Source organism: Rhipicephalus microplus, chromosome 9 (assembly GCF_043290135.1).
Source record: "Rhipicephalus microplus isolate Deutch F79 chromosome 9, USDA_Rmic, whole genome shotgun sequence".
NCBI lineage: Eukaryota > Metazoa > Arthropoda > Arachnida > Ixodida > Ixodidae > Rhipicephalus > Rhipicephalus microplus.
This window is the reverse complement of record NC_134708.1, coordinates 4,686,024-4,698,270: the sequence shown is the minus strand read 5'-3', so window position 1 is coordinate 4,698,270 and position 12,247 is coordinate 4,686,024. Positions and strand designations below refer to the sequence as shown.

Here is a 12,247-nt window from a genome sequence, read left to right as displayed (position 1 = left end):
TATGCCAATACAACATAACAAGGTACCGCGCATGTGGGGTCGGCAGTGCGGGCTCTCCACGAGGGATCTACGGGAAACTACTTGTGGCGTTGTCCCCCATGGATCCATTGTACGAGACGTTTGCTTTACTCACGCGAGCGTTATAGATTAAGTTATTGAAATACACACCTCGATGATGTGCTCACTTTTTTTTGCCATTTGTTTCGGTTGCCACAGCTACAGAACTGGCTTCAAAGGGCTGTCTCATAGAAGGCAGTGTCTCAAACACAGCCAGGCTTGACATGTCATTAATTGTGGAATGTGAAGGATGTTCCTTGTCTGCGTTCACTTTGAGATAATATTTAAAAGACATGTAACATCTACGTATGTGGAGGAACCATTCGTTCGATTCCACGTACAGGCTTTCCACGGGGCTAGTGCAAAAAGCACTTGTAGAGAGGCGGATGCCTAGATGAACAGGGTCAAGCATTTTAAGGGCAGTAGGTGTTGCATTGATGATTTGTGGGGTTTAACGTCCCAAAGCCACCATATGATTGAGAGACACCGTAGTGGAGGGCTCCAGAAATTTCGACCACCTGGGGTTCTTTAACACGCACCCGAATCAGAGTACACGGGCCTACAACATTTCCACCTCCATCGGAAATGCAGCCGCCACAGCCGGGATGTGATCCCGCGACCTGCGGGTCAGCAGCCGAGTACCTTAGCCACTAGACCACCGTGGCGGGGCAGTAGGTGTTGCAGACTGATATGCTATTGCCCCGTAGTCTAGGCGAGTACGCATGAGGCTTGTATACAAATTGGTCAGACACTTCTTGTCACGTGCCCACATAGTGTGTGACAACACCTTTAGAACATTCATGGCTTTTATGCACTTGTTTTTTAGATACTTGATGTGGGTATGAAGGTTAGCTTGGCGTCCAATATTAGGTTTAAGAATTTGTGTTAAGTATTAACAGAAAAACGTTGCCCATGCAGTTGAATATCGGGTTAGGAATGAATGCCTCTCTTCCTGGAGAACAAAACGCACTTGCTTTTCTGTGCATTCAGTCGGAACCCGTCTTCTTCTTTCCAATTGGAGACTTTGTTCAAAGCAAGCAGAACCTCATTGATATGTGGGGTTTAACGTCCCAAAACCACCATATGATTATGAGAGACGCCATAGTGGAGGGCTCCGGAAATTTCGACCACCTGGGGTTCTTTAACGTGCACCCAAATCTGAGTACACGGGCCTACAACATTTCCACCTGCCGAACCTGCCTGCCACTCACACATGGCCAGATTACAAGACTTAAGACCAAGCTGGACGTCGTCGACATGTGTGCAGTACAACATATTTTGAGGGATAGACAAGCGCAACGAATTCATTTCGATAATGAAAAGTGTGCAGCTAAGTACACCACCTTGCGGCACTCCTGTTTTGCAAAAAAGGAGACTCATCAGCTTTGCTAAAAAACATAAAATGAGGTTTGTTAACTGCGCTTCTTGTGTCGTATATAGATTCCCACTCTCATGTGGCAAATTCAGGCGTTGGCTAGACAGGCCATTGCCTGAGTGATAGGCAGCGTGAGCACTGATCGAAACTTGTTGGGCACTGTTATGACTAAAAGGGCATAAGGCACGTGCCGAAGGTGTGCAGACCTGCCACGTCCGCGCAAGGGATTGGTCACAGAAAGGCTGGGAGCACGAGACCTGAGCGGTGATGTGAAACCCCCGGAGGAGAAGAGAGCATTATCCTGTCGAGCGCCGCACGAAGAAGGTCGAAGGAGTCAGAATCGTTCTCTCGGCGAAAGCAGCAGGCATTCGATTCTGGAAGTAGCAGCGTGAGCGTGCCAGGAAGCAGCCGTTTACTTTCTTAGACGCTGAGACTCCCAGGACCTGTGGCACCTTGTCACAGCAGTTTCCGATGCAGCTGCCGCTTCGCTTCATCTCAACAGGTTTGTTTTTGAGAGACACAGAAGATACAACTAGGTCCAATCTGCTAAGGCTCACGGCGACCGAGTTACAACAAATGGAGACAAAAGGAATCGTCAGGCGAATGATGACAGACGACGAGGCTACATCTCTACTGAGCCAACGCCATCAATATTAAGAAGTTTGACAAGTACGTGATTGCATGATAGTAGCTGGAGAAGGCAATCTTGAATATAATCCAGCTTAGGAATTAAGCACTAACTTGAATTTTCGCTCTTATTTTGAATTTTAAAGAATTATTGTGTATATGTTTCTTTTGGTATGGCTTCTTAGCTTGTTGCAGCCTACCCCAATGTGCAAGCTGAGACCTCTTGTAAGCTACGTGCCGTCGTACACAACTGAGATGTTGTTTGGGCTTGATGGCTGCATCTTGCTGTACACGTCTTTTACTGCATGCACGGCATCTGGAAAGATGTTTTGTGCAGCTTCCTCTGCTCCTGATTTGAATGTTTTCTTAGGTGTTCCTGATATGTTTCTCGGTGAATGCCCCGATGCGAGACATTCATTGCAGCCCAGAAATCTTTCAGGGCAGTGGGCCTTTTTCCAATGGACTTTATTGCTTGCACGGCTCTTAGGTTGACTTCAAAAGCCCTTCTTTCGAATTTTCTGCTGGATGACCAAAGAGAATCAATAGGGTCACAGGAAGCACACAAAAGCACCAGTTTTACTGCAAGGCCCAGTTTTGTCCCACGCTGCACTGACAAAGTCTCCTGACAACATTTTGGGCAGAGTGCAGACCCTATTAGAGAATTTATGGCAGAAAATTGAACTAGGATGAACTCATCTTTTGGTGCCGATGTTTGCTCCGGTCTGCTGTGCGAACCCGAGCTTGCGCTCCGTAAAACACCTCACGAAGCGCATCGCGGGCACTGCTGGCTTGCTTATCGGTGGCTTCCAAGCGGCTTCCAAGAACACAAAACATGTACTTGAACGGTGCACTTCCGCTGAGGAAAACGATCGCCGACATCCTGGACAGCCGGCACCACGTCGTGGTCCGCCTCCGTGAGATCGAAACTTCTCTCGCATTCACACCGCATCGCGATGACGCGGCTACTTGACGGCCCCGGGTCAAAGGCTTCACTGCCGACCATCGAGTCATCGTCATTCCGAGGCGCTGGCACGATGTTGTCATCCGCCGCCACAGAAAAGAGACGTCTGTCGCGCTCGAACCCCGCCGCGATGTCGCGGCTAGTCGACGGCTCCGTGTAATAGGCCTCACTGCCGAGCAGTGGCATCGAGCAGGTGCCTGTTTCCGACGACATATTTTCGGTTTGTCTGAATCATTCGCTGTTGACCGGTTCGCTTTCCAAACAGGAGGCTTGCGTTTACACTTCCCGTACGTGTACTTCGTCCGGTACTTCGTCCTGCGCTTCCGGCCCGTGTGACGATCCATTGCATGCTACTACGCCTCGCACTACAGAAGAGTATCGCCGACCGTACAGCAGTGGCAGATTCCGACACTATTGTGCGCCAGTGTGTGCACAGCAGGCGTGCGCGAAACAGACGACCAGCGCAAGTGAGTGTGTCCCAGCAGCCACTGACAGAGCGCGCTCAGTACCACATGACAGAAGCGACCAATCTGTGCGCATCTAAGGTGTCGCGGATGCCCTCGCATTTTTTTCTGTTTGTGCGTTTATCTTTGCTCGTAGACACGTGGTTTCACTGGGGGAGAAGTACGGTGGTGAAACACACCTTCCAGTGACACCAAACTTTCCGCGAGCGGCGGCGAAGGCGTGGAGTTATCGCGCTCGGAAATGGACCATTTTCTTGCAGATTTCAGCCAGCTTTTCGCGATCCCCGGTTAGAAAAAAAATTTTCAAGCTTGTATTGAGATTGTTTTCTGCGGAAATATTTTTAGATATGATATAAATGGTCATGCAGAATCCAAATCTGCCTTTATCCGAAATTCATTTCTGTGCGAGAATTTTGCAATTTGATCCCCGCGTCCCCCCTTAAACTTGATGCGATAGAACTCGAACATAGCGAAAGCTATTCAAAATGACATGGTATGCATGCTGCTACATAAAACTTGTTTGCTACATTGCGATGGACGCACTATCCCACAATCGCACTTGCGAAAGAACTATGGTCAATAATGTGTGATGGTGGAGGTGGTACATAATAAGGCAGGCATGCAGAGTGCGTTTCAGGCTCATGAAACACGAGAGCATGGCACCACAGTTGATTGACAACAAAGTCTCAAGATGATAAAAATTGCAGCTTTTACACGGCTCTTATACAAAATATAAGCATAGTATTTTTAATGCATAAAAAATGAAAGTGAACTGAAAAAATAAAAGTGTATAAAACTGACATTTATTTACTGTTTCCGTAATACTTTAAATAATTCGGACATTTCTTCCTGTATCGTGAAATCCAAATTAATGGGTTCTCACTGTTTATCCCCATCATTCATACCTGATCTCTGTCCTATCTACTGTAAAATTACTCGAATCTAACGCGCACCTTTTTTCTGGTTAAGCGAGTTCATAAATCACATGCGCGTTAAAATCGAGTGCAAAAAAAAATAAATAAATACGGTCATTCTATTGTCATCGGCATTTCCAAAATGGCCGCCCCCTACGTGCTTCGGTATGGCGCGTCGGCCATTTCTGCTTATGTGTTTCCCGTGTGCGGCCCTTCGTACGTGTGCTGAGGAGTTCGTCATCTTGTAGTTCATTAGCATCGACGGCATGGAAGGGCCGACTCCAGAAACTCGACGAGTGCACCACGATGCCGCTTTTAAAAGAAGTCATCGCATGTGCCGAAACAGGCGAAAATCGGGCCGCATCGCGGTCGTTCGGAGTTCCCGAAACGTGCGTGTGGGACTGGCGGAAACAAAAGCAGAAGATTGTCAAAGATTCATGCAAAGGCTTCAGTGGACCACAGCAGGGTCGGTTTCCACAAATTGAAGAGCTGCTTGCCGAGTATGTGCTTGAGCAGCGAGCGGCACAGCGGCCCGTGACGACAGAAGTGTTTTAAGTGCGGGCTATGCAGTTAGCTTTAGAAAAAGGGCTAACGTGGAGCCAGTTCAAAGCGAGCAGGTGCTGGCTAACTAACTTTATGAAGAGGAAAGGCTTTTCCCTCCGAAAGCGAACGGGCATGCGCCAAAACTTGCCGGAGGAGTACGAAGAAAAGCTTCACAGTTTTCAGAGGTTCATCCTAAACTTGCAGCACAACAACGGCTACCTGCTTGGGCAAATCGGGAATGCCGATCAGACGCCTCTTTACTTCGACATGCCTGGCACTACAACCGTCGAGAAGGGGGCGAAGCAAGTTCGCATGCTGACATGGGGCCACGGTAAAACAAGAGTGATGGCAATGCTCCGTTGCACGTCAGATAGGCACAAGCTTCCCCCGTACCTCATATTTAAACGGAAGACGCTCCTGAAAGGAGTTGTTTTCCCGAGTAGTGTGATCGCGCGGGCCAACGAGAAAAATGGGTGCGCGTTGCAATCGATGTCTTACTTTTTTTTTTTTCTTCGTGAAAACCAAGTGCGCGTTACAATCGAGGGCGCGGTAGAATCGAGTAAATACGGTATTTATTTTGTGTTTGTGCAGCAGGTAAATAGCTCGAGTTTCTGTGTCATTGAGTTATGGACATGGAAAGCAAATAGCCTCATAGTTCCATTAGTAATAATAATAGTTGCATTTTAACATCCCAAAACCATGATATGCTCATGAGGGACGCCGTAGTGGAAGACTCCATAAATCTGGACCACTTTGGGTTCTTCAATGTGCGCCTCAATACGAGTACACAGGCGTCAACGTTTTCGCTTCCATCACCGCCAGGATTTGACCTCGTGACCTTCAGGTCAGCAGTCGAGCACCATAACCACTGAAGCTGGTTCTACAGCTCAATTTGAGAAACCAGAGAAGACAAAGGCATCTGGGCGCATCCACAGTTCTTCAATCACATCAGTTGTGAAACTTCGTTCTGAAATCTGGATGTGCTTATGGACAAACGGTCAGAGACTGACCTGCCACATGGGAGCAATGATAAAAAACACACCACAATTATTGCAATCTTTGCCGTCTTTGCACAACTTCCTGTGGCAAGAGAATTAGGAAAAGCATGCTCGAGAAAGTTCGAAAAGTTACATGGCCACATTGTCATCTGCAAAACGTAAGCTAAAAACATACACTGCTCGTTTCATCGATACAGCATCACTGGTAGAGAATTCAGCAATGCAACACACAAAAATACTATCCAGTACTTTGTTTTTTCATCACAGGTGCCACTACAATCAGCAGACCTTCTCAATTTTGGCCAAAGGTGTGTCTGCATTTTAATATGTGAAGCCTACGGGGAGTTTCAAGACTCCAATGACTGAAGAACTCCGGGTACACGGACTAGCGGGCTAGCCAAGAACCTTCGTCACAAACTATGGCAAAATCTACTAACCACAGAGGCCCCCAGCAGTCCAATGTATATTGGAGACACTGTGTCAGCCGGTCTGCCTGTACAAAAAGAACAATACTTTCGAAGCAGCACGGCTCAAGCAATTTCTTTAGTGGGCTGCATCAGGAAAGTGAAACGCCAACAATCCAAACAGAGGATAATAGGTTAGCCATATTCCCCTGCGGATATTACATACATACCTGCCAACAGAGAAATTTGTAAAACCCTGAGCGGGAAGGGGAGGAGGAGGGGTACCAATTTTTTAAAAATTTATAGCTTGGATGGATTTCCCTTTAGCGACAAGCATAATCATGTTAAGTCGCCATAAGTTAATGAATTATTTTCCCCCATTTTTGGCGCACAAAAAAAAAACATTGCAAAAAACAAGTGGGGGGGGGGGGGGGTCCCAAACGCAAGCACGAACATCTGCGTTGCAGTCGCATCATGGGTTGGAGTGGCCAAACACACGAGGGTAGGGATTCCCACTAAGGTGAGAGTCTCAAAGGGGGAGCGCAAATGCTCCCAAAATTTTGCGTCAGCAAAGCAACCAGATAAAAAAAAATGGATTTCCGTCAAAACAACTGGCGTATGTCTTCAAACGTGAACGGATGGGACAGCACAGCTGGCTGCTACGAGAGTCCAGGTCAAAGCATTCGCTTTGCTCGCTACTAAATTCTTTGGACAGGAATGCCAAAACGCCTCTAGCCGTTTTTACGTCTTTACCGCCATAAATCTATAGCTGCGTCAGCCACGTGCCCTCTGAGAACATAGATCGCATCGAAGCGACCACGGCTTTGTGCGCGGCAGTTGCAACAAATGGTAGTATTGTTTTCAATCCACATGCCGTCAGAACTAAGTCATTTTATGCTATCTTAGATGGCAACTGCCGCGCTTATGTCTACAGAGTTCGCGGAAAGCAGCGTTGCTTTGACAGCTGACTGGTCAAGCGTTGGCCGCACGCACACTTTCATAGTTCTGTCAGTAATGCCATCCATACATGATCCTGTCGAATGACCGCGGTTTCGTCCACAGCGGTTGTGGCAACGACAACCACATGCACTGTAGTAGAAGACAGTGTGTGCACTGGTTGCACACATACTTCTGAAGCTTCGAAAATGCTGCTCACGATCTGCCTTCGTTCGACGGTTTCGGTACTAAAGTTCATATAATAACACACCACAATTAGGAAAAGTGTTTGGAACATTCAAATTTTGGCCCAATGGACACAGCAGAATGTGGATAGGGAATTACACGAATTCGTATCTGTCTCGGTTAGACATTACTGAGACTACAATTAGATGAATGCCTCTCAAATTCTTTTATAATAAAATAGGGTGGGCTCGCAAAAAGCCTGGAACAGATTGACCTGCATTTTTGTCAATGCGGCCAGATCTCGCACACAAATTTTGATTTCCGGGAGATATTCATGGCAACTGTACAAACGGAAGAAACGGTCGAAATCTGGGAGTCTCTCGGACAATGTGGGAGACTTGGCAGGTATGTGATGACGATAACACCAATACATTTTGTTCTCTCCTGGTGGTGAAATATAGCACAACGCCGTTTTTGTGGCCTCCGTGACTAGCTACAACAAAGCGCCGTAGCCAATCACGGAGGCCACACTACTTTATCATTTAAATTTTTTACAGAAAATGAAATACTTTTCGGTAATATTTCAGGCAAGATTCATAAAGTTGTAAGCGCGGTCGAAATTTGTACATTTTACAGGACAATTGGAACAGTTGGCAGGTATGTACATAGTAGTAGGCAACGATTGTATGTATTAAAAACTGGTTTAACGAAGCCATTCACCATAATTGATTTGAATATAAACACTTAAGCAGCTCAAGCCAACACGCAGCATGTTGTAACACAAGCAGTGCTCGTATTCTGAAACAATCGTAACAGAAAACAGTATCACCCTTGGTGACGTAGTCTGACCTGCTCAGCAAGTGGCTAAAGCAATGTCACCCTTACACTTGCCGTTGGTTTACAAATGACAGACAACACAGGAGTGAACGTTCCGTACGAGCGTAGCGTTTTTTTGCAAACACAGCAGCTAGACTTGGCCGTGGCTACTTAAAACATGAAATGTGCTAAAGTGCTTTCAACATGTTTTATGTAACTGTTTGAAGCACAGTATAATATGTGCAACAGTCTCAACAAAGAATAGCGCTTTGTGATAGGTGGCGAGAAACTGGACGTTGTAAAGGTCCACTTGGGACAAGTAGTAACCGCGGAGCTCAATCATAAGAGTGAAATAACTAGGACGATAAGGATGGAATGGAGCACATTCGGCAAGTATTCTCAAATCAGGAATGGTAGCCTACCACTATCCCTCAAAAGGAAGGTGTATAACGGCTGCATCTTACCGGTACTTGCCTACGGAGCAGGAACCTGGAGGCTTACAAAGAGGGTTCAACTTTAAATACAGGATGAAACAATGAGGAATGGAAAGGAAAATGATAGGTGCAACCTCAAGAGACACGAAGAGAGCAGAGTGGGTCAGAGAACAAACCGGGGTTAAGGATATCGTAGTTGAAATGAAGAAGGAAAAGACATGGGTCGGGCACCTAGCGTGTAGGAAGGATAACTGCTGATCGTTAGAAGTAACAGTCTGGATTCCAAGTGAGGGCAAATGCATAAGAGGGAGAGAGAAAATTAGGGCAGGCAGATGAGATTAAGAAGTCTGCAGGTATAACGTGACAACAAAAAGCACAGGATCAGGTTGATTAGTAGAGTATGGGAGCTGCCTGAAGTGGGCGTAGTCAGACTGATGATGACAACACTTAAAAGAATGTCACTGTGAGCGAAATGCATTTTTCTGCAAAGTTTAACACAGCGTACTCAGCTGAGAGATCACCTGAACACCTCTCAGCTGAACATCTCAAGACCTTGCTGGCGTGGGATAAACAACGCAAGCAAAGCATGGTTCATCAAAGCGGGGGGGGGGAGGGAATAAAAGGAAAATGAAAAACATGCAAGCAAAAGATTGAGTGCTGAAAACATTCTGAGGCTATGCTCGCTGTAAGAGTCAGTGTAAGAAATGCAGCGCACAATGGCCGAGGATTGTAATATGTGAGTTTTACATCCCGAAACCACTAAATGATTTCTAGGGACACTGTAGTGGAGGGCTCCGAAAATTTCAACTATCTGGTGTTTTTAACGTGCACTGACCTCACCCAGTACAAGGGCCTTTACGATTTCCCCTCTATCGAAATGTGACCTCCACGGCTGAGATTGAACTCGCAACCTTCGCATCAGCAGCCGAGCACCTTAGCCACTGATACACTGAGGCGAACGATTCACCAAGGAGTGAATACTAGACGCTATCATCTAGTAACTGGAATTCTAAACTTGAGCACCAACTTACCATGGTAAGGTGTGTTTGTTTATTCCAAGCATTTTAAGAAGCACCACAGAGCAGTGTCACGTTGGCTGAAATATACTAGATGGCGCCGGATTTGCTTGCTCAATAACCAATCGGAGCACACAAGAGGCAACACTTCAGCGACTGTCGCATTTTGCGCTTTTCGAGGACGCCCGCTGTCCAGCGGCAGTTCAGTGATGTAGACTGACCATATCCAACTAGACTGAATATAGGATTGGATTAGCTATGTATAATGAACCAGTCTTATGAGAAATGTAAGTGGAAAGTTGAAACATAGTCGGCTTTGCCACTGCAATGTGTAGTGATTTGCTCGTTCAAAGCCTTGTAATAAATTACACACTTGCTGCAGAGAGCTTCAGCCAGTCTGCAAATGATTTTTGATACTTGCTTCACCAGCTCAATGCATTTTTGTTGCACTGCAATCAGGTCAGATTCCAGATTATTGTGATATGCTGATTTAGTTTGCAGCTCTCTCAGTTAAGAAAAAATCTTGCTCCCCAAAAGGCACATAGAATGTATTGTATTTTAAAAACTATACTTTATACAAAAAAAATGGCATATATGAAATCAGCACACAAATAGCTATAAACTCACCAAATTTCATCAAAATCAATCGGGAAATAAAAAACCTTCAGAGCAGAATCTCCCCTTAGCTGGAGCAACATAGGACAGCCCTTTTCCCTGCAGTGGGCGTACGCAGGCTGATAATGATGACGATGATGGTGTTGTCAGTAGAGTTATTAGTAGCACGTCTGGGACTACTGTAAGCATAATGTACCACCCGAGCAGCCCTACAAGAACATCACCAGCACACACTGTGCTCCACTCACCAATTTTGGGCAGTACAATGCATGGGACTTCCCTGGCAAATGGAAGTTGTTGCAGTGGAAATATTGTTGCAGTGGATAATCTACTGCACACAAAGCTTGCAGCATGTCTTCCATCAAAAAATTGATGTGCCCAATGCATGTACAACAGCGTACAAGTGGCTGTAGACAGTTTTACTACACTTTAACTTTCAATTGTGCACCATTCACGCGACCCAGTATCCAGCTGCCATGGTTTAAGGGAATCTTCCTGTCCCATATCAGGCACGAAATTGCAAAAACATACCTGATGCTGAGCAAGATGTATTTGTCCGGCACAAGGCCATCTTTTCCATCAAAGTGGCCTCGCCACCAGTCTGCTGACACCTGACTGTAGAGAACCAGACGGTCGCCCCGCCGGAAAGACAGCTCCCGCTCTGACCGTGCCACAAAGTCGTACTGCGCTGTTGCCTCTAGGACGTCTGACCCTGCACGATGCGAAAGCAAGATGGTAGTTCATATAGCTGGTCAGACACCTTGGGCAAGTCATATCCACGGTTAAGACTCCTCAGACAAAAGACAGGTGTTACTCACTGCCAAACAGGGAGATGTCAGGCTCACTCGAGAGGGCATCTGAAATGCAAGTCAAGATGTCAACTTGGGAACAATACTCATAATATACAGGGTGTCCCAGCTATCTTTAGCCAGAGTTCGAAAATATGCCGACACATGCAATGACGATGCGATCAAATGCATGTTGCTGACTGTTGCCTGAAGTCGTAGAGTTTCATACAATAACACCGAGAGCGGAATCTGGCACTGTGATCGTGTACCTCCATGGAAATTACGGGAAGTACAGGCTTTGAATTGAATAGGGTCAGCTAGCAAACTGTCTACTGACTTTTTTCTACAGTTTCAGTTTTGTTTCGGCGCAGCAAGAGTAGTGAGGTGTGGTGGAAAGCACTTAAGTAGCGCCATTGTTGTTCAAAGAGGCTGAAGACCATTAGGTCTGAGATTTGCTGTGCCTTTGGAGCTTTACAAGTCGTATTTGACAGCTTAAATAAAGCGTCGTCCACTCACCGCTGCGCATAGATGCATCTCATGCCAATGTAGGGTATTGTATCGAGGTGATGTTCTTGCACGAGCGCGTCTTGCCTAAACTCATTTTAACTTGACTGCAAAACGATAACGAAGCTGAGTAGATGCACTGTCACGCTCCGCTGACTCGACTTCAAAACAAACCAGAGTTCCGTGGGGGCAGACAACTGCCCCCACGGATAGACGCACCTAGTGTCGCTCAAGACGAAACGTTCAGTGTTTCTCACTTAATACTGTGCTGTTAATACCATAAATAGATAACACATACTTTCGAGAAAAAAAAACAAGCATGTTTGTTTTCAAGTGTTGTAAAAAATAATTTATTGAATCTTGATGCCACATCTGGAATGCAATGGCAGAGCTATGCATACCCTGATGGTTGAATTTGCCAAAGTTTCACTTTTGCTACCTGGTCACGAAAACTTTTTGCGTTAATGTCTGCATACAAATAATTGCAGCAAGTCTGAATTAAATCTAAGTTCATACCATTTTGTTGTACACTCGAAAAAGAAGCGTCGCAAATCTCAAGAACATAATCCATCCTAAGCGGATCCAAAGTCTGTACAGTAGACTCCTATT

General features: G+C 46.0%; 2 protein-coding genes across 5 annotated transcripts in view; one reads left to right on the top strand and one right to left on the bottom strand.

Annotated features, from left to right (window-relative positions):
- Positions 1-12,247, top strand: part of shot (dystonin-like protein short stop) — a 710,700-nt gene that overhangs the window by 527,675 nt on the left and 170,778 nt on the right. The window lies entirely within an intron of this gene.
- LOC119163361 (SLIT-ROBO Rho GTPase-activating protein 1) overlaps positions 1-12,247 on the bottom strand; it is a 67,448-nt gene that overhangs the window by 887 nt on the left and 54,314 nt on the right. The window contains exons 14-16 of one of the 2 annotated variants that reach the window (XM_037415344.2): positions 11,165-11,203; positions 10,878-11,058; positions 6,377-6,432 (exon numbers count right to left, since the gene is read on the bottom strand). In XM_037415344.2, the coding sequence (XP_037271241.2) occupies positions 6,420-6,432; positions 10,878-11,058; positions 11,165-11,203 (233 nt within the window). In that variant the 3' untranslated portion in view covers positions 6,377-6,419. The remainder of the gene's footprint in view (positions 1-6,376; positions 6,433-10,877; positions 11,059-11,164; positions 11,204-12,247) is intronic. The other variant, XM_037415343.2, reaches the window with a different exon arrangement.